The 23,263-nt window shown below is 34.2% G+C and overlaps 1 protein-coding gene across 7 annotated transcripts in view; it reads left to right on the top strand.

Moving 5' to 3' along the window:
• Window positions 1-23,263, top strand: part of AP5M1 (adaptor related protein complex 5 subunit mu 1) — a 29,802-nt gene that overhangs the window by 1,147 nt on the left and 5,392 nt on the right. Inside the window, exons 2-9 of one of the 7 annotated variants that reach the window (XM_060619916.2) lie at window positions 3,353-3,998; window positions 7,455-7,682; window positions 9,716-9,855; window positions 10,597-10,682; window positions 11,053-11,171; window positions 14,040-14,136; window positions 17,191-17,269; window positions 19,426-21,463. In XM_060619916.2, the coding sequence (XP_060475899.1) occupies window positions 3,353-3,998; window positions 7,455-7,682; window positions 9,716-9,855; window positions 10,597-10,682; window positions 11,053-11,171; window positions 14,040-14,136; window positions 17,191-17,269; window positions 19,426-19,444 (1,414 nt within the window). In that variant the 3' untranslated portion in view covers window positions 19,445-21,463. Of the gene's footprint in view, window positions 1-3,352; window positions 3,999-7,454; window positions 7,683-9,715; window positions 9,856-10,596; window positions 10,683-11,052; window positions 11,172-11,561; window positions 11,690-14,039; window positions 14,137-17,190; window positions 21,464-23,263 lie in introns of those variants that run through there. The other 6 variants (XR_009606274.2, XR_009606273.2, XM_060619915.3 and 3 more) reach the window with 6 other exon arrangements.

Consider the following 23,263-nt stretch of genomic DNA (forward strand, 5'->3'; position numbering starts at 1 on the left):
AGTGGTTGGCAACGTGGATATGAAAAATTCCCTCCTGGCAACCTAAACATTTGTTTTGTTCCTGAGGGCATCAGAGTTATAGTTTACCATTTCCCCCTAATATATCTGGCTTACTTTGTTGTTGCTGCACCTCAAGCAAGGAGTTTTAATAGTATTCATTGGTACGGTTAATCAGCCTCACTGGTTTATCCAAGAACTTACATATTACCTTGAGTATCCTTATTTCTGCCACTCTCCTCCTCCTCACAGGTAACTCTCATATGTTTGTTGCTACCCTTTTATTTCTGTGTTTGTCTATGCATTTTTCAAATTACACAATTAAGTGTGCTATAGACTTCATTTCCTTTTTCTGCATTTGCCAGACTTCTCAGCACTATTTTAAAGAAACGTCCATGTTACTTTATGTTCATGCAGAGCAGCTCTGCCCAATAGAATTTTCTGCAGTAATGGACATGGGAAGTGTTCTAAATCTGTGCTTTTTAATATTGTAGTCACTAGCCACATGTAGCTATTGTGCTTTTGAAATGTGGCTATTGTAACTGAGGAACTCAGTCTCGTTTAATTTTAATTTAAGTTTAAATCGTCACACGTGGCTAGTGGCTCCTGTTTTGGACAGTGCAGATTAAGCCCATTGCTCTGTTGTACCCTGTGGTCTACATCCTCCATATTTTACCTATATCCTTCCCTTAATGATGATATCCTGGGTTGCTTCCAACTCAGCCATCCAGAATAGTGATGCAGTAGATAGCCTCAAAAGGTCCATAGGACATATCTTTGCTGATTTTGACTAAATATTGCCAACTAATTAGCTCCTCGGAATACTTTAACAGTCAACACTCTTCTCATCAGCAGTGAGCAAAGGTTCCTATATCTCCATTCCATCCCAACATTTATTCCAGTTTTTGCCAATATTGATGTAAAGGATATCTTATTTTCATTTGCATTTCATTGTGTAGCAATGATTGTTAGCCCTTTGGATTTCCTCTTCTGTGGATTGCTTGTACATATCCTTTGTCCATTTTATCTTTGAGAGTTGCTGTTTGTTTTCCTGTTAATTTGCACGAGTTCATTGTGTATTCTTGACATTAGGCCTATGTCATTTCTAGCTACGATAGATATTTTCTCTCATTTGTCGTTTTCAACTTTATCCCTTGGTTAAATAGAAACCACTAATTTTATTACTATCACAGTAGTACTTTGGGGATTTTGTAGAAGTTTTTCTCTACCCTTATTTCACAAGCTATATTCTTAAATTATCTTCTCTTAACTTTATCATTTTGCTTGTCATGTTTAGAACTTTAATCCATCTTCAGGTGTGGTGTTAATAGAGGAATCCCCTTATATTTTTCTCTATTGTGTGGGCCAGTTTTCCTGCATATGTTTAGTATATTTTTTCAGTATATATATTTTTCATTGATTTCTGGGATTATTGATAGTTGATATGTCTCCCATATAAATATTGGTCTGTTTCAGTTCTATTACTTTATTTGCCTATTCTTGCACCAGTACCATACTGTATTTATATCTGTGGCTTTGTAGCTTATCTTAATATCTCACAGAGATGAGATTTTTTTTAATGCTTATAAAAATAAGTTCCTTAAAGAAGTCATGGTTGTTTTCAGAAGATTTTTCACAACTGTACTTAGGAATTTCAGAAGAAAAATTCAGATATGTTTGGGTGGGCTTTTCAACATCTCTGTGGAGGCAGTAAGTTTTATTGTTTTCAGTTTTCTGATTCCTTGGAACTGATGTAAGGGCTAAACATAAATGCTCCGGCATATTACCCATATATATGCCAAAGGATAATGGCTATCATTTAAGATTTTTAAAAGCAGATGACCTTTCCTGCATGTGGTTACTTTTTCCCAAAACAAAACTTGGTCTAAATTCTGATTTAGAAGTTTACTGTCCAGATACATAGTAATAGTATCAGCTTAAGTATGGCTTAGGTTGTTATTGTACTCTATGATTATAGGGCCAAGGTCTGAGTTCTATTTTAGAAAAGGTATAGAATAAATCTGAAATGATAGGTTGAGTTATCCAACAAAAATATTTATTGAGCACATATCAAGGCATTATATACACTCCCAGATTAACTTCTTATCTGTACATTCAATATTGAGATTCTTACACTTAAGAAGGACTTTAATTATCCTCTAGATAACCAGAGGATAAGACACTGGGCTAGAGTTTAGTTCAAAATTCTCAACCTTTCTTATCCAGAGACTCAGAGAAAGAAAGGGCATTCTTTCTAAGCCATTACTGGAGAGCTAATTATTTTCCTTTCTCAATCAAAAAAGTGCATCAGAATATAAGTGAGTGAGGTTCATTAATATATAAATAACTTTGAATACATTCTTATTTTTCTTCTTAAAAATTATTAGTAAACATCAATAACTTATTAGTGGTATTAGTGCAAAAAAATTATTTTGGCTAAGTTTGTTCTTGATCCTTGGTGAGAATTGCTTATATATTCTTTAGCTGCCCCTTTATTTTACAAATAAGAAAATAGATTTAGGAAAGTGGGTGATTTACACAGAAGTTAATAGCCAATAAATGACTTTATTCTGGACATTAGAGTGGAGGGAAAAAGAGTAGGAAAAGTACATTTTCTTTTAAACTGTAACATATCATTCTGCAAATGAACAAAAGCATCTTCTAGTCTTTTTCCCGCCAAAAGGATAAATTAGTAACTTACTATTAAGTCTAGGACATGCAAACCATAAAAGATTATTCAGTTTTTATTATTTTTATTATCTCATAATATCTTTCAGGGCCATAGAGATAAGCAGTTTTATTACTAAAATGTTCTTATATTTTAAGGAGTTGGCAAGAAGACTCAGGGTATTTTGCTATTCACTATTAGTTGAGTAGAATAGAACATTCCTTTTACATTTGTATCATCTCAACTAGTGAATCCAAAGTTGTGGAGGGTTAAATTGAACCTGCTAAGATGGAATCAGAAAAAAAGTCCTTATAGATGCCTAAAATGTATCCAAGTACGTGTACCTGGCTGACCAAGTAGGAATCTGAGTGGCCAAAGAGACTAGAATTTTGAATGAGAACTGTGTGCTATGCCTATTTAAAAAATTAAATTGAAGTATGTTCAGTAATAAATGACTTTATAATTTGAGATAATATGCGAACAGTTACATAACTGTTATACAAAAGTTAGTTGTTACAGTAGAAATTTAACATGGAATATATTTTTTTGGTTATGGTTTTTGTGGATATGTGTATGTATTTGTTATCGTGTTTTGTTATTACAGTTAGCCTTGTGTTTTAGGGTTTTTTTTCTATTTTTATTTTCCTTGGAAGAACCATTCATAATATTTTTGTTTCCACAATAAAGACGGTATCCAACTGTTGAAAAACGAGCCAAAGTCTTCAATGGAGCAAGTTATGTGCCTATTCCTGAAGATGGTCCCTTTCTTAAAGCACTACTCTTTGAACTTAGATTATTGGATGATGATGAGGACTTCATAGAGAGTCGTGATAGCTGTTCACACATCAATAAAACATCCGTCTATGGGCTCCTCATAGGAGGTGGAGAACTCTGGCCAGTTGTTGCTTTTCTGAAGAATAACATGATATATGCTTGTGTTCCACTAGTTGAACAAACTTTATCCCCTCATCCACCGTTAATTAGCATTAGTGGAATTTCACAAGGCTTTGAACTTCTTTTTGGAGTACAGGATTTTCTTTCCTTGAGTCAAAAAAATGACACTGAGCTAAATACAAAATTGAACCAATTACCTGATTTGCTTCTACAAGCTTGTCCATTTGGAACTTTGTTGGATGCCAATTTACAGAATTCATTGGATAGTATTAATTTTGCTTCTGTGACTCATTCACAAAAACAGCCAGCCTGGAAAGTTGGAACATACAAAGGAAAACCACAAGTTTCTATTTCTATCACCGAAAAGGTAAAATCCATGCAATACGATAAACAGGATATAGCAGATACATGGCAGGTCGTTGGAACTGTCACTTGCAAGGTAAGATTTTCTCTCATACTTGTTTTATCATACCATTTAACACGTACGGAGAAAAGTAAAATTTTCTGACTTTATTTTACATTGTTATATGACATTCTTGATTTTTCTCATAAACAGCAGTCATTAAATGTTAGATTTGTGTGAAATTTTGTAATATTACCTTTTTGCATTCCTTATGAATTGTATTAGTTATATATTGCTGCATATTGATTTGCCTCATTATCCCCCAAATAAACATTTATTATCCTCATAGTGTTCTATGGGTTAAGACTTCAGGAACAGCTTAGATGGGAACTTCTAGCATGAAGTCCATCATGAGATCACAGTCAAGATTGCAGCTAGAGCTATAGTCACCTGAAGGTTTGATTGGGGCTGGAAAATCTACTTGCAAGGTGGCTAACTCACATGGCTAGCAAATTGTTGGTGGGAGGGTTCTGTTCCTTTCCATGTGGACTTCTCAGTAGGCTATTTAAAAATCTCCTCACAACTTGGTAACTAGCTTCCTATAGATCAAATGAGAGATCAGATGAGGGAGACAGAGAAAGAGAAAGAAGGTGCAGGTAGAAGCTATCCTTTTTATTACCTAAGCTGAGGTCAGATGACATTACTTCCAACACTTTGTTCATTAGGAAAAGGTCACTAAGTCCAGTCCACATTCAAGGCAACTAGAATTAAGCTCCATCTTTTGAAGAGTAATGTCAAAGAATTTGTGAAAATATTTTAAAACCATCATACCTATTTTCCATTTTCTCTAAAAAGGATGAAATTGACAAATCTCTGACTTAATATCTAAAACCATTTTGAAGGGCTCTTGTATTATTTAAACAAGTTGGTAGGTTAATGTAGGGTTCTCTGGTTTAAGGTTAGAAAATAGGAAATGACAATAGAAATAATACTATTATCACTTTGGGATCCCTGGGTGGCTCAGTCCAGTTAAGTGTCTCAACTGTTGATTCTGGCTCAGGTCATGATCTCACAGTTTTGATATCAAGCCCCATATTGGGTACGACTGGGCGTGGAGTCTGGTTAAGGTTCTCTCTCTCCCTCTCCTTCTGCCCCTCCGCTGCTTGTGCTTGCTTGTACGCTGTCTCAAAAAAAAAAAAAAAAAAAAAAAATCAGGTAAGTTCTAGGTCCCTTCTGTGTTTTATAATTCCTGGTTAAAAGTTCAAATTTATATATGCCAGGTTTGTTTAAAAGATAGTTTTCAGGTTTCATCTAGAATTTCCTCATTTAATAGTAAAAGACTGATGATCTGATATTTTAAATGACTAGATGGCAGATAATCCATTGGTGGTTTTCGTAGTGGTTGCAATTTTCCGATCCCTTTAAGAATATTAGACTGTTAGGGGGTGCCTGGGTGGCTCAGTCAGTTAAGCATCAGACTTCAACTCAGGTCATGATCTCACTACCTGTGAGTTCAAACCCTGCAACGGACTCTGTGCGGACAGCTCAGAGCCTGGAGTCTGCTTCAGATTCTGTCTCCATCTCTCTCTGCCCCTCCCCTGCTTGTGCTCGGTCTCTCTCTCTCAAAAATAAACATTTAAAAAAATAAAAAAAAAAGAATATTAGATTGTTAGGATATTAGACTAATTTAATAAGCACAAACTGAATATTTAAACATTGTAATAGTATTTGCTATTAATATTTGCTCATTTTATTATCTCCATAAATATCAAAAAAACCTTTTTTTTTTTGGTTCTTGCTAGTTCACATATAGAGAGTGAAGTAGCAGATGGTTTAAAAGTCAAAACACTAAAATATTTTTAAGTTTTATGGTAAGGTTATTAGGCATTTTTTTTCCCAAATGTGATAGACATTATTGTAACTGTTACCAAAAGACCTTTATGAGGTACTAATTATATGTGGTACTGTTCATAATGCCTGCCTGCTAAGTGCTTACGTTGTATAGTAGATGTATTCTTGAATTCACACATATGTCAAGCAGTAGATAAAAGCATAAAAAAGTGAAGCATGTCATATTAGAATGGAAAACAAAGGTGGGGTCCACAACTAGAAAAAGATACCTAATCAGTAAGCATTTTTTGAGTGTCTCTTATACATAGCAATGTGCTAGGCACTAGAAATACAAAGAAAGATATAACAATTTTTGCTTTCAAAGAACTTAAAGCTTCAAGAGGGAAACAAACAGGGCACAAATACCTATGGGGGTGGGCAGTTATTGCATGATGCAGACTATGTATATGATAGAACTAGCTGCTTGCATTTGAAGCTGAGCATTATACCTGCTGGGTTCTACTGACTCTTAAAATACTTGTTCATATCTAACCAAACAAAACATATCAATAAGCCTTTATGGCCCAATTGACTAGTTTTAATTGGGGGTTTTAATAGAGGGAAATGTCAAGTTAGAGTTGATAGAAAGGAAGAACCCGATTATCATGAACATATAGGTAAGGTGTATCATTCTGGTTGGGTCAGAAAAAGAGCCATTAGGGGTACCTAGGTGGCTCATTCAATTAAGCGTCCAACTCTTGATTTCAGCTTAGGTCGTGATCTCACAGTCCTGAGATCAAGCCCTACATCATGCTCCACGTTGAGCGTGGAGCTTGCTTAAGATTCTCTCCCTCTCCTGTACCTCCCCTGCTTGCACTCCCTCACATATACTCACATGCTCTCTCTCTCAAAAAAAAAAAAAAATTACAAGTTTTAGGGGAGTAAAGGTATTTAATATAGGATTTAGGGCTTACTGAAAATAATAGTTAATTTAAAACATCATGAAAGTGTGAAAAATGATTTTGAAATCTGTGAAGCTCATACCAGATGGAAGAGGAATTGAGAGAATAAAAGTTTCTGATCTTCTGGCTGCAGCCTTCTAGAAATAGTCACTAATGACTGTGGTCTGGAGAAGTCAGAATTTGCAGAGAATTCTGAGATGCCACCATGTTGACAGCCTTGAAGAAATTCATGGAAAGGACTGCAAAGTGCTACATTTGGCCAGCACAGCCTTAAAGCAGGAGCTCAGGGAGAGGTTCTGTGAAGCTGTCATATCTGGCTTCCATAACCTTCCCAAAACACTGGCTTCACAGCTTCAGGGTAGAAAATGATGAAAGAGGTAGATTGGGAGCCAAACAATGAAAGACTTAAAAGTAATGCAAAACTGAGGGGGAACTATTGAAACACCTTGAGCATGGATACAATATATTTAAAGTTCTGTTTTGTTAAGATAGCTCTGGAGGGTGGATTGATTAGAGGAAAGCAAATCTAGGGACTTAAAATAGCTTTTCAAGGGTTTACAGGCCTTTAGGAAGTCTCTCCTAGTCTCTGGCTTGGAATCTGAGTATGATAGAACGACTAACCAGAACACAGAAAGCAAGAGCAATACCTTGAAAAGTGAGTTAAGCTGTGAGAAATGACTTAGATAAACTCAGAAAAGCCTCACCCAGAAGACGTATGCTTCTAAGATCTTGGTAATATCTGTTTCTGTTTTCATTGCAGTGTGACTTAGAAGGAATCATGCCAAATGTTACCATCAGCTTGAGTCTCCCCACCAATGGGTCTCCACTTCAGGATATTCTAGTTCATCCTTGTGTGACTTCTCTTGACTCTGCCATTCTGACTTCTAGTAGCATTGATGCAATGGATGATTCTGCATTTAGCGGACCTTACAAATTTCCACTCACACCTCCCTTAGAGTCATTTAACTTATGCTACTATACTTCCCAGGTAAGCAATCTTGGCAAAGTTGAGACTTTGCCAATCTTCATGTTTATGAATCATTGTAAACAAATCATTCATACTTTTGGCCCACATGAGAACTTTTGGTTATTTATTTACCAGATAATAATTGATGAATGAAGATGAAGATTCAGTTCTTTGAATAGGATGCCTCTTTTCTCTGGTGTCTGTTACAGCACTGAATTGTTTTCAAAGTCATGGGAGTTATTTTTTTTTTAATGCTTCCTAATAAGGATTCCATGAACATAAGGTAGATCCTACTATGATGTCGTCATGGTTTGAATCATGAACATAAAATACCTGTAATCTCAGGCAACTGTTGTTACAAATAGATAATACTATTTTTAAAGGTTGCTTATTGAATAACTGCTGTGTCAGACACTGTCCTAGGCATGTTACATGTGTTTTCTCCAGTACTTTTAAAACCTTTAACGTAGGTATTACTAGCCCCATTTTACAGATGAAGAGAGTCTCAGAGAAGTTAAATGACATGCCCAGGGTCATATAACTGGTAAATAACAGAGCTTAGATTTGAACCCACACTTTCCACACTCTAAAACCTAACCTTCTTTTTACTATACCATTTGTCTCTTGTCCTAATTGTGAATCAGTAGATTAAAAAAACCTACTCTGGGAATGCAAGCTGGTGCAGCCACTCTGGAAAACAGTATGGAGGTTCCTCAAAAAACTAAAAATAGAACTACCCTACAACTACCCTACCTACAACAAGCAATTGCACTACTAGGCATTTCTCCACAGGAAACAGGTGTGCTGTTTCGAAGGGACACATACACCCCAATGTTTATAGCAGCACTATCAACAATAGCCAAAGTATGGAAAGAGCCCAAATGTCCATCGATGGATGAATGGATAAAGAAGATGTGGTATATATAGACAATGGAGTATTACTTGGCAATCAAAAAGAATGAAATCTTGCCATTTGCAACTACATGGATGGAACTGGAAGGTATTACGCTAAGTGAAATTAGTCAGAGAAAGACAAAAATCATATGACTTCACTCATATGAGGACTTTATGAGACAAAACAGATGAACATAAGGGAAGGGAAACAATATAAAAACAGGGAGGGGCACAAAACAGAAGAGACTCATAAATATGGGGAACAAACTGAGGGCTACTGGAGGAGGTGTAGGAGGGGGGATGGGCTAAACGGGTAAGGGGCACTAAGGAATCTACTCCTGAAATCATTGTTGCACTATATGCTAACTAATTTGGATATAAATTTAAAAAAATAAAAAATAAAATAAATTTAAAAAAAGAAGGTAGAGGCAACCAAAAAAAAAAAAAAAAAACCCTACTCAAGCTAGCTTACATAAAAGGAATTTATTTTGATAATGCAAGAAGCAATCTTGTCATTCAAGGATAAAAAGCATACCTAGCCTGTACTAGGAATAGAACCAGAAAATGAAAATTAAAGTCACTCTGTACCAAGGTGTACACTGTCTGTCTCATCTCTGCTTCTCAGTTTCCTCTTCCAACTTGATTTCTCTGCTTCCACATGACCTATAGCTCTAAGTTATACTACATAAATAGAGTCTACTTATTACTTTAGATATACTAGAAGAATGATTGGCTCTCTCCAGCCTACAGATAGTTTCTCCTCCAATTGGTTATTGGTAATCAACTGAGTAAGCTACTGCTGAGCCAAAGGGTGGGTAAGTCCTGCTGTCATAGGACAGCAGGAGCTGTGAGGAGGCATCAGTGAGCAATATGTCTAGTGCATGTCTTATGTTGCAGGTCATAGAGAACCTGGAGGAGGGGAAGCTGGATGAGTAAGAGGAAAAACGATGTATTGCATACCTTGTAAGGCACCTTTCTCATCACTGGAAATAGAAAAATTCCTACCTTTAGAACAAATAGAGCTCCATCATCTATTATCAAAACAGTTTGGAGTAATCTGTATATAATAACTACTGCAAGGCCTTTTTCTCAATCATCATTGGTATTTTAGATCCATTAACCTAGGAATTATACAAAAATTTGTTTATGTTTGTTTCCAGGTCCCTGTTCCACCGATTTTGGGTTTTTATCAAATGAAAGAGGAAGAAATACAAGTAAAAATAACAGTTAATTTAAAACTTCATGAAAGTGTGAAAAATAATTTTGAGTTCTGTGAAGCTCATATACCTTTTTATAATAGGTAGGAATAAAACGTGATGCCATGATTTCTGCTTTTCTTAGTACATTCCCACTGCCCTACAATAAATTATTTGTCTTTGTTTTTTACCTTATTTTTAAGATCTAAAAATTTTATTTTATTCAAATGAATCCTGATTCTGAATCAAAACTTAGTCATATAAATAATCTCTTTAAGAGACTTGTTTAAGACCATGTTTAAGAGATTAACCTAGTTTAATCTCTAAACTTGCTAGTAAATATAAATTTAAAAGCAGTGTAGCTTCTTTAGGGATTATTTCACTCCTGGCTTTATTTCTAGCAATTTCTCTGTGCTGTACGTACAAGTCAACCCAACTATCAGCTACCTGGTGAATTAAGCCAATCATATCATAAGATTACATTGTCATCAGTTATGTTTTTATTTGTTCTACAGTATAGTTCTTTTCACAGGATGCCAAAATCATAGTTTTAATGCTATGTCAATCTATATAACTGTATTAATACATGCTATATGATTTTATAGTTGTTTTTAGAATTAATAATGAAATGCACATCATCACCAAAAATGTTTATTGTGTTTCTGGTGTTTTTTGAGGTATAATATTCGTTATTTGTTCTACTTTATTCTGCAAACTTGAATACAGATCTGCTTTGTATGTTATACTTATAATAAATAACACTAGCAAGATTTGACTTAGATCTCTTAAAACTTTTCTATTTATGATCACTTGTTCTTTCAGTTGTGTCCTTTTCTTTTTTAAAGGGGTCCAATCACACATGTGGAATACAAAGTGAGTTTTGGCCAGCTTGAAGTATTTCGAGAGAAAAGCTCATTGGTCTGGATTATTGGTAAGCTTCTATTTATTAACTTTTTTTCATTCATTTGTTGTAGAATAAAATAGTTAAAATTGTTAAATAGTTAAAATGGTTGATTGGTAGGGGCACCTGGGTGGCTCAATGATTAGTTAAGTATCTGACTTCAGCCCAGGTCATGATCTCACACTTTGTGAGTTCGAGCCCCACATCAAGCTCTGTGCTGACAGTTCAGAGCCTGGATGGAGCCTGCTTCAAATTCTATGTCTCCCTCGCTCTTAGCCCCTCCACTGCTCACACTCTGTCTCTCTCTCCTTCAAAAATAAATAAACATTAAACCAATTTTCTAAATAAAAATAAATAAATAATAAAATAAAATAGTCAGTTGGTGCATTTGTGTTCTTAGGACAGAAGTTCCCCAAATCAATGGAAATTAATCTTTCTGGAACTGTAACTTTTGGAGCCAAGAGTCATGAGAAGCAGTCATTTGATGAGATTTGCATTGGAGGTACAGCATATTTAAAGGTAAATAAATACATTTATATGGCTCACCACATTAGAAAACTTGCGTTTCTTTTTAAATTTTAAATACATCTAATTGATTTTTAACGTTTTCTAGGCATTTTTTGTTGGAGAAACTTCTTGTCTGCGCTAAGTCCTTTTTAAGATTTTTTTGTGCAATTTCTATTTAGTATTAGTCACTTTCTGTTTCACTTAATATGTAACAAATTTTAAGGTGAAACACTTAACTATAACTTTAACACATCAAATAAACCAAGTTCTATCTACCCAGCTCTTAGTTATCACATTCAACATTTGTATACAAAAAATATAAGATGTAGCCCTTGACCTCTGGGATTTTCCACCAATACATGTCAATAATTGATCAATGCTAACTGCTTTTGGTATTTGAAGGAAACAGTGAGCACTTCTGACCAAAGTGGTCAAGGAAAGTTTTGCAGTAGAGATGGAGTTTAAGCAAAACTCTGAGGCCCAGATAAACATGAAAATGAAGCTTTGAAGATTGATGAACATTTATATAGGTAAATAAATGACTTAATCAAAGGAATGAATGGTAACAAAGCATGCTTAGGGGCCGTGCTAGAAACAGTAGTAACACATAAGGCTGGATAAGTGATTTAGGTCTAGGTTATAGCTTTGGAGGGTTTGCATTCTAACTTTTATTCTTTTGTTAGAAAATGTTATACTTTTTTTGAATATGGGAGTGGTTGGTCTCTCAGAAAACAATACTTTACGAAGATCAATCTGGAATGGATGTGAGAAGGTAGGTAGAAAAAAAATAATGAAACTTGAGAGAGAGGAACTATTTTTTAGCTATATTAGTATTCCTGATGAAAGGTAGTAAGTTAATGATGCTGAAGGTCACAGAAAGAGAGACTGCTGGACATGCTGTGATAAAGGTAAAGTATTCATCACTAATTAAATATAGAAACAAGAAATGGTTTTAAGCCCAAGATTAAAAAAAAAATGTGGCTTAAATCACACTTGAAACTCCAAGAGGGCAGAGACCATGTGAGTGTCATACATTCATTGTTTTATCACCAACATCTAGTTCATTCTCTACCACATAAATATTTGATGAAGGATGAATATATTTAGAAGAAAGTACTAATATGGAGAAAGTTGGGAGGAAGTGGGTTTCATATCATGTATGTTGCTGGTAATAGCAACATATCTCAGTGTAAATGTCCAGTAGGCAGCTAAAAACCTGAAGCTTGAGTCTCAAGAGAGAGCTCAACAGTATATAATGGCTTAGGTGTTATCTGTGCGGAAAAAATAGTTGAGGCAGTGGAAATGAATAAGATCAGAAAAAGAGAAAATAAGAGAATGACTTAGAAGAACCAGTGAGAAGAATTGAAGGGGTGATCAGAAAAGTAAGGAAAATCTAAATAGAATGGTAAAGAAATCAAAGAATAGAGATTGAAATCTATATATAAAGATAATTAGAGGAAATGGTAATGAAGTCTGAAGTACACTAGTGATATTTGTTTCTTCCATCTTGACTTCAGCTATGCCCACAAGCTTTATTTCAGAGATTATTATAAAAATTCCTATTTCCAGATAGTTTTCAGAAAAAATGTGGGATGTCACTACATTGTAGGTCTTGCAAACGTAGGGATTCTGACTTTTGTAATTTATTTTCATCCCCTACTCAGTTATAATCTTTCATCCCCTACTCAGTTATATGTATAAACATAATACATATTTGTGTTTACTGAATAGATTTATTTTTATAATATCTAGTTATGTGGAAATCAATCTTGGCATAACTTTCAGCATCCAGAATTATACCAAACAAACAAGCAAAAGCCCTTTACTATTAAAGTTTGAGATGCAATAGGAAAAAAATTGCTTTGAAGACTTGAAAATTTACATTCTATGTATGTGGATCAGTTAGTTTGGCAATCAAAAGGAGAAACTTAGGAAGTGGGAGAAAATTGCAGGGATGGGAGCTAGAAGAAAAAAAAAACATAGAAAAGGTATCAGGATATTACAAATTTGGGAGCTTTGAGCAGCAAATATGAGAACCACAGCAAAAGGAGACTGGTGCTCCCTCATAAGACAGATACCTTTCATAGTTCATCTGAATATCATTGTGACTCAGGCACCCCACCACTATGCCTTCAGAGAAGGTGTTAAGAGCCCTTTCTACAATATAATAATTGGCATTTATACCGATGATGCCACATTATCAATTAACTCCAGAAATATGGATTACATTCTAGAAAGGTTTTATAGGTGAGAGAAAGGATGATTTCTAAGCTTAATTCTATAAAAATTAAATTTCAGTTTTCTGGAAAATTAAGCAGAATATCTCATTCCCTCCAAACACCAGATAAACTGTTTCAGTTTTAGTAATTGCATTGTTGGGTTTTGCTAGAAAAGTGTATACATATATTTCTGCCTGTAAAAGAATTATGATCTGAAATATATCACAGCAAGATAGCCTTAGAGCTAGAGAGGACATACAGAGCACCAGACACCCTAGGGGAAGAAGCACCAGCTTTTGTTGTCATTTGGGTCTGAGTTCAAATGCCAGCTCTGCTCCTTACATTCTGGGATGCTAATCTTTCCCATCTCTGAACCTCATTGCCTCATTTATAAAATAAGGATGCTTTGCAGTGTAGATTAGTGTCCATATTAGTGAAGCATCTGGTGTATATTAAGCACTTCATAATGACAACTTCACAAAGAAATGGTCTTAATAAAGGGGGAAAAAGTGTATATGTTTATGCATGCATGTGCGTACACACATTTTTATTTTGAGAACTGTGTGAAGTAAATTCCTAAAATTGTGTCAAGGGAAAAAATGTAGCCATCACTTTTACCAAATAATCATCTCAATTTGGTATATTTCTCTTCTTTTTCTAGCTTCATTTTAGGATCTTAGATTATACACTCACTGGTTGTTATGCGGATCAGCATTCAGTTCAAGTTTTTGCATCAGGAAAACCAAAAATAAGTACACGTAAGTTGTAGAGATTCAGATTAACTTGAGGGAATAAAATGGTGCTATGCATTTACTACCTAAGATAAAATCTAACAGAAATAGATTAGAGAATAATGCCAATTTGTAAAAATTTTGACCTGATCCTATCCTGTGTAATAGTGTGTGTACTTTTTTGTTTTTTTAATTTTTTTTAATGTTTATTTATTTTTGAGAGAGAGAGAGAGAGAGAGACAGAACATGAACAGGGGAGGGGCAGATAGAGAGGGAGACACAGAGTCCAAAGCAGGCTCCAGGCTCTGAGCTGTCAGCACAGAGCCCGATGCAGGGCTGGAACTCACAAACCAGGAGATCATGACCTGAGCCGAAGTCGGACATTTAACTGACTGAGCCACCCAGGCGCCCCAGCAGTGTGTGTACTTTACCTTGCACTCTGCCTTCTCTTGTTTATACAGTGGTCTGGATGAGCAAGGACTGGCATAGAGGCAAGCTTTAGTATAAAGTTGGATTTGTTTTGCTATGGTTATTCTTTGATTCAGAAGTTGTTCCCAGGGGCTTTGGTGTTGGACAGACAAAGGTTTGAGTCTGGTTCAGACAATTTATTACCAGTGTAACTTTGGGCAAGTTAGTAAACTTCTCAAAGCTTTAGTTTCCTCATCCATAAATGGAAATAATAGTACTGTTTACCTCAGGATTGTTATGAGATTTTGATAAAATTATATTGACCGAGTACTTAGCATGATGCTTATAGCCTATAGTATGGATTCAATAAATGTTAGATATGATTATTACTTAAATTTTTAAATATTTTTAGCAAATGCTGTAGTCAATGAGCAGTATTTAGCATCCTCTGCATTTTACAAATGGGAGTGCAATAGAAAGTTTCCAGCCTTCAGTGAGTTTGTTGGTTGTAAATAAATATATATACTGTATTTGAAAATACAGGGAGACAAAAAGATGATTCATTTATAAATGAATCAGAATTATTTGATTCAGATCAAATATTTATAATAACATAGAACAGAAAAGTAGCTAGAATGAGGTTAAGTTAGTTAAATGTAAGCAGACCTCTTTACCTCATGTATTAAGAAGAATAAAGGTATTAAAATCAGATATATAGTTCTTAAACTAAGGATTGTAGTCCCCAAAATAGGTAGGATAAGACAGGACTTTGTACTTGAAAGTTTCAAAAGAATTACAGAACTTAGAACTATAGAAGTCTAAGCAATTGTGAATGGCAATAATAAATTCTGTGTAATGTAACCAGAATAAGTCATATTCTTTATCTCCCTAGGATTTCTCTGTTCTCTCATTCATCATTCTTTTGGTTGTATTTTAAAGAAATGCATAAACATGAAAGAGTCTTCATAATGCATTTTTTTAATGAGGGCAAAATATGAGATATATCAGGTTAGACAAACCAGTGGTTTTGTCTAAATACAAATATTTTGGATTCTATCTATGGGATACTGAATGTAAACAGATAAAATTTTAGACTGTGGGACAATATTTTAGGTTGTCTATGTTGTCTCTTTAGGTAATGTCTAAAATATTTTAAGTATCTTATTAATATTAACATATTGTAGTAATTCTCAGGGAACATAATATAGGATGGGACATTTCAGTAATATACCTGCTTCTTAATGTAATTAATTTATATTTTAATATAAATTAATATGTTACTATGTTGAATAAAAGATCATTTTATTTTTTTTTTTTTTTTCAACATTTTTTATTTATTTTTGGGACAGAGAGAGACAGAGCATGAACGGGGGAGGGGCAGAGAGAGAGGGAGACACAGAATCAGAAACAGGCTCCAGGCTCTGAGCCGTCAGCACAGAGCCCGACGCGGGGCTCGAACTCACGGACCGCGAGATCGTGACCTGGCTGAAGTCGGACGCTTAACCGACTGCGCCACCCAGGCGCCCCTAAAAGATCATTTTAAATGCATAATTATGACCAGTCTTTTATTTCCTTCCTCTGTTAGTTTCAGAACATGACTACCACTTTGTGCATCTTCACAGTAAAATCTATTTTTGTAATATATAACTTAGTTCTGAAACTATTAACGACGATAATAATGTTTATTTAAGTAATAGTAGCTAACAGTTATTGCTCACCTTGTGCCAGGCACAGTTCTAAGTATTCTATGTGTGTTAACTCATTAATCCTCATGGCATCCTATGTAAGAATTATCTCCATTTTACAGATGAGGATGCTAATGGAACGTGGGGGTTAGGGTCACATAGGTAGTAGATGGCAGGACTGGGACTCAAACCAAGCAGGCTGGCTTTGGAGCCGGCGCGCTTAACCAATATGCTGTGTTGCCTTTCGATGTTACTAGGTTCTCAGACTGAAAAAGATAAATCAATAACAAGGTAATACATCCTACCTTTATCTTCTTCATTATGAAGAAGGAAGGTAAAAAAGGCAGAATTAGATATTTAGTGATATGTGTCATAACTAGAATTTACATGGATCTAGCTCCAAGTGAGCATTATTATCTCAAACTTACATATCAGAAAACTTGAGTTCGGAGAGGTTGTCATTTGTTCAAAGCTATAAAGGTATTAAAACAAAAAGCTTAAATTTGATCAGAACTTTAAGAAACCATCGAAGCAACTTTTTAAGACTATTACTAGAAAGTTGGATATTTATTTCTATCTCTGAAACTTTGAATGGGAAAAGAATAGTAAGATCAGAGTTAGGACCATGGTAAAGAGGTTACTGAAGGGAAACCAATAAAAAATTTTTAGTTTTTTTGTAGTTGACATAATGGTCCATAAGAAACAATTTAGGGAAACCATGAGAAAATTGATAGAAGTAATATGAGTAAGGGATATTGGCATAAATTTGGCATAAGCTCAAAGATGGATTCATATATTTAATAAGCCCATATTTTTAAAGTTGTAAAAATTATAATTCCTTGATAAAGTGAAATTAAAATGAATATTTCAGAGTGTTGCCTTTCTTGAAATAATTGTGTCCCACAATTCTAAAATATCATGACTTTGCTGTCTCATTGAATTTTTGTTAAGATAATACAGTCTTACCATTTATTTCCTTTTTCTATAGACCGGAAACTAATTTCTTCTGACTATTACATCTGGAATTCTAAGGCTCCTGCTCCAGTAACATATGGATCATTATTACTGTAATTATCTCATATTTAAATAGGATTTATATAATGGTAACATAGTTCAAATCATTTGTCTTTTATTTTTAATGTGTATGCATATAAACTATGAATGAAAAAAAATCATTGAGTGATTTAATTATAAAAATGTTATTGTTTAATGTTTTTAGATTGACATAGTTTGAAAGAACATTTTAAAGGCTAATGTCTCCTATTTTGTTACCCTTTGATTTTATTCAAATAAGATTCAGAGCATAAAACAGTCATGATTCACTTTAGGCTTATTTTAGACTAGTCCTGGGTCACTCTACCATACATCCTCTTTCCTGTCCCTGTGGCAGACATGGCCAATCAGTCACAGGCTTCTTTCTCCACTGAGCCTTCCTGGATACGGGCTCAGTCTCCTCATTGCAAAGGTGCAGGCAGCCATTCCCAATGGATTGTAGATGGTGTGCAAGATAAAAAAACTCTTTAACCTTTCAAACCTGAGTAGTAAGCTCCTAGTACAATGTGTTGTTGCAGAATACCAGATACCACATCAGAAACCACTGTCAGTCTCTTGGAAAAAAAACAAAAACAAAAAACAAAAAAACAGTCAATGAAAACAAAGTAATGTTGTTTAATTAGTAACCTGTTCTTAATCAGAACTATCTTATTGACTAATAAAGAATCTGCATAATTCTATATAAGGTGTTTGTTTATCTGTTCTAGAGTTACTTTACTTTTCAGGTGAACTTACTAATCTGCCACAACAACATTTTGCTCAGGATGTCAGTAAGCATACTAAGAGGAGTGGGATACCTTCAAAAAATGAGCATAGTGTTTTTGTGATCACTTAATGCGTGCAAATTTTTAAAAATAAGTTTAGGAATAATACTGTTTTTCATGTTTATTATATGAAAGTTCTTAATGAATTCAGGTAAAAATTCAAAAGCTGTTCTGTGAGTAGAGAGTATTAGTCTTATTTCAATCTCATGTGGCATATTTTGTCACTCCTGCTTTCTTATTAGCATTCTCTTGATTTCTTTAGGAACCACCTGTACTCTTTATTCTCTACCTGTCTTTACAATTATATGTCTCATTCTATTTTCAAAGCAGTTCATTGTCAAGTTGGACTTAAAGTGACCATTCAAGAAAACATGAAATCTCAAGATCCTTAAAACTTAATCCATGTCAAGTTTCTTTTTACAGAATAGCATTAGAAGCATTATAAAAAATATGCATTACAGATTAATATTCAATTAAATTATCTCTTGGTTTCTATTTCTTAATGAGTCTCCTAAGGAAGAGCTTAAAGAAAGCTTCTAACTCCTTGAAAGAGAGCGATGATAGTTTGAAGGGATATTGCAAATAAATTTAGGATTTAAAATATGATTTTTTTAATTAGGGTCAATCTCACTCATTATAAATTCTCATTTTCTCAAGGCATTATCATGGCAGAATGCTCCATGTTCAAAATTATCCCAAGTAACAAAGAAAATAGAATAACTGCCTGACCAGGACTTTAACTTATTATTCTAGCTTAATCATAGATAATCAGTAGTAAAAACTTTTCTTTTGAAAGAAGGAAAAAGCCATTTCCCTTAAGTTATTTGATCTCTCTTAAACTCAAGGGAAGCTTAACATTTAACTTATGTTAATATTAATGGAGCCATTTGGACATCTTGATTATTGTATAAATGTTGGGTAGAGTACACTACGATAGGCAAGAGGCATTTATCTAGTAAGTACACAGATAGTCAGTATAATAATCCCCTAGGGAAAACTTTCCTTACAAGCTATCAGAAAAACCAGTGAATCTTTGGTTTGACATTTCTAGAAGCCTGAGGAAAATGTAGGGAGTCCTGGAAAAGTATAGGGCGAAGGGGAACCTGATGCCATCTGTTGCCATTCCATTCTAACATAATGCTACAGAACTAAAACCAACTCATGTTTTCATCCTGTTGAGATCAGCTGGGCACACTGTGATGCTTTTGATTTTGTCTAGAAACCTGTCACTTCAGGATAATTTCTGAAGACAAAGTCTGTTTCCCGTTTGGTAGGTGACCTGTTTAATGTTTTCCCTGTGTCTGGGAACTCCTTAGTGTAATTAGCGACCTTTGAACTCCACAACTAATCCTGAGCTATTTTGTATTCCTTACTCATCTTTAAGGCTGGACCTTTCTTTTCTTCAGAGTCCGCTGCCACAATTAAAGAAGAAACAGCTGCATTTCAAAGGGATTCCGATTCCAGAAGCTTAATCGTGATTGACATGTTCTTATTCTAAGCTATAAGACACTCTAAGAGTCCTTTCTTGGGTTAAAACTTCAATCATTTTCTAAAAAATTATCTCACTATGGATTTTATTCATTTTCTTTGATAACTATTCTTTGCATTTTTTAACTTGAAAGATGCTTTGCGTTTGTGGTGAATATGAGCATCTACTTCCAGTTAAAGATTTGGATGGTGTCAGACATACTCTAGACGCAAAATTGCTAAATTCCCTTTTAGTGCCAAAATATGATTATGAAATCTGATGTCTGTCGTAAGGGTAATTATTCTTCAGTAGACCCCAAAGGTACAAAAAGTGTTAAATTTCTGAAAACGGACTCAAAAAAATAATTCATGATTTTCATAAAACCCTTCTTCATTTTTTACTAAACAATATTTTTAAAACTTTATAAAGCCAGCAGTACTCTTAGAGTATAAGTTAATACCTTTACACTGGTGGGCACTTTTTACTTTTCTTTTTTAGATAATCAGTGTGAACGTCAGGTTTGAAGTAAATGGCCTTCTCAGGAATTCTTAAGAGAATTATTTATATAAAAAGGCTTTTTTGATTAAAGAATAGTCTGTCTCATAAACTAATTTTTTCACACCAACTCAGTGTTTCTCAGTTAAAATTATTGTCGTTTTTATACATTGTGTGATTTAAGATCTTTCAAAGCACAATTTTATATACAGTAACAACTAATATTTTCTTTCATGTTGTATTATAGTATTTCAGGCTGCTTTATAGATATTCATATACCCCTGTACCACCCCTGAGAGGTAGGTAGGTCGAGTTATCATCCAGAGCCTCTGTGGGGACTGCTGCCATAGCAGAACGGTCGTTTCTAAGACAAAGGTCAGAAAAGGGATGTTAATAAACAGTCCTCAGGTTTAAGGGACTTTTTTAGGATTACATCTTAAATTCCAACAAATCAGATTTAGGAGTTACTGAAAGTGAAATTGATCCATCCCTCATCCAAACTTTGCAATACTTTCCTGTTCTGACATCATTTAGATAGTTAGCTGTATTATCAGATTAGAAACCATTGTACCCAGCTGCTGAAAGGAAAAGGAGGCAAAAAGCTAAACATGGGATGAATTCTGAACCTTTTAACCTGGCTGAAGTACGTTGGTCCCTGTTATGCAAATACCTTCAATCCTCTGCTAAGTTCAGTGGAAATAATTTTCTTGAATGACAGGTTTATTCAGCAAGGATTCAGTTGGTGATTAATCCCCCTTTGATCTAGGGTATTTCACTTAACTACCAGTTACCTCGTTCTGACAAAGTGCAACTGAGATTAGGGAGATCACTAGAACACTACCAGGGTGTGCGTTTATTCTCTCTAACCTTTTAAAGCAAGGGCCAAGAATGCAATTTATTTTCAGTATTTGAAGATGTAAAGTCCTGTCTGCTAAGTTAGAAAGTCAATTGAATACCAAATGAAGTTTATTTCTTACGTAATAGAACAAACATTTCTTTTTGCTTTGACTAACAATGATTTTAGGCAACATAGGCTTTGAAGAAAGAAGAAACAAAGACTATATTCTAAGTATATCTTCTAGTTTTATTTCATGTACTAGAGTGTATACTTATTGGCCCTGCGATAAACCCAAAATCAAAGCAATGGCTACAACTTAGGCTGAGAAAATGCTTCTATTTTTATTAAACTGCATGGTTTCTCCTCGCCCTCCCCCCCATTAAAAAAAAAATGTCATGCTATGTGGTAAAGAAATCCAATGGGGGAAACATGTAATACACAATTATTCATCTTAAGACTTAGGGTTTCAAAGCTTTATTTGTTAACTTTGTTCTTTCTTGAGGAAAAAAGGCTTGTTACATTGCCATCATAAGATAATCATGTTCTTTTTCAGAATGATGTTTTTTTCTATGAAGGTAAATGATGCCATTATAAAAACAATTCAGATTATTTTAAATTATTAAAATAACTGCCTCCCACTGTATTGCTCACTATTTTTTCTGCCTTTTTCTCATTTAATTGAGTACCTCTTCTTCCATAACTTTAAACCTTAAAATATTTTATGTAATTTTGCACAATATTTTAAGAATAAAATATTAAGATGTGTTTTATGCTAGGTTTCTCAAGAAGTTCACTTAAAACTATTATCAACCTCAATGTCAGTATTTATCATCCAAGATATCAAATTTGGAGATTTATTTTCAAGTATATTTCAAGTAGGTTTCAAGACTGACTCTTAAAAAAAGAAACAATGGTGTGTAACAAAATTGTTTTTTAGTATTAAATTATTATTAATTTTATTATTACTGACAGGGCATTTTTTAAATGCTTAATAATTGTTCATTATTCTAGTAGCAGTTTGCATTGTAAGTTGCATATATACATAACTTTCTTACACGTTTTTTGGCTCAAACATTTTGTGATCCAGTTTCTAAATTGAAACAATGTCTTATGCATACCTAATTCATGTTGGTGCCGAATCAGTCTCTCTAGTTTCAATTTAGTAACCAATCTGTTTTGAAATATCTTTTGATACCAAGTTACTTAGCCAGAGGAAAATTGAAAAGCAGAAAAAGACTTAAGATGGAAGGGCAGGATCCCCTGGCTATGTTGCTAAGAAACTAGTATTTTTAATAATTACTACTCTATGCAGTCAATATTTAGTTAATAAAATGTAATGTATTTTGAAATATGCTGTCAGAGAAAGACTATATCAAACGTGTATACATATGTATGTGTGTATTTGTATAATGTATATGTTAGTATGTGTGACTTGGTGGGTTTCCCTATGAAATATTTGTGTATCATGTCAAAGGAAGAATATTGAAGTCAAGTATCTTCTCTCTAAACATATTTATTAATAGTGATGGAGAGGTTCATTAAAATGAAAATTGCCAAAGAACTCATGCAATTACTCTAGAAGACGGTTACAGCTCTTAGTAACTGAAGCCTTTTCAACTAGTTTCTAATTTTTTTCATCAGCTATTTTATGGAGATGATAATATTGTCTATGTGTAGCCTGGAGAAGTCAATGCCTTTTCTGTATGATCAGTTTACTCTGAGGTCCAGATTGACTTCTCTAGGCCCTGACTAATCTGTGTAATTGTTGGCAGTGTGGTGCTAATGTAAGATGCACGCCATTTATGGATTGTCAGGTACCCTGGGATGGAAACCACCTGCTAAATTGTTTTTTCCAGTAAGACATGTGGAAATTTATGTCTTAATAATCCACTAAACGTTTGAGGTCAAATTGTATGTTTCCTTTATATGTGTCTTCTTTTTAAATGACAGTTTCTGTAAAAACAATATTGCTTAGTTAACATACTAATAATAGAAATGAAAAATAAAAAAATTATTATCCCTCTTAAAATTTTTACTTTTTCTTTCAAAGGACTTGAGTGCCCTCTGCAGGCTATAAAGAGATAATTAATGACTATATTTAAACCCTGTGATTTTTTCCCTTTTAGAAGCATAGCCTGGATTAAGTGCAATCCATTTTATTTATATTGTTAACTCTTTCATTTGCCAGTGATTGAAGAAAGAGTTTCTTTTCTTTGCCAGTAGTGTGAAAAATACTACCATTGAATTTTCCAAATCACTTAGCTGGGACTCTTTAAATGTTGGAACTATACACATTGGAACTAACCATACACATTCCCTCAAAGAAAGGAGATCAGGAAAACATTTAGCGATTTTCAAATTTGTTGGAGATGTGGAGAATAACTTGATTATTTCCCATTATATTTTAGAATATTATACATTTGATAAAGCCTTTTTCAGTGTG

The sequence above is a fragment of the Panthera onca genome, chromosome B3, assembly GCF_046562875.1.
Source record: "Panthera onca isolate mPanOnc1 chromosome B3, mPanOnc1 haplotype 2, whole genome shotgun sequence".
NCBI lineage: Eukaryota > Metazoa > Chordata > Mammalia > Carnivora > Felidae > Panthera > Panthera onca.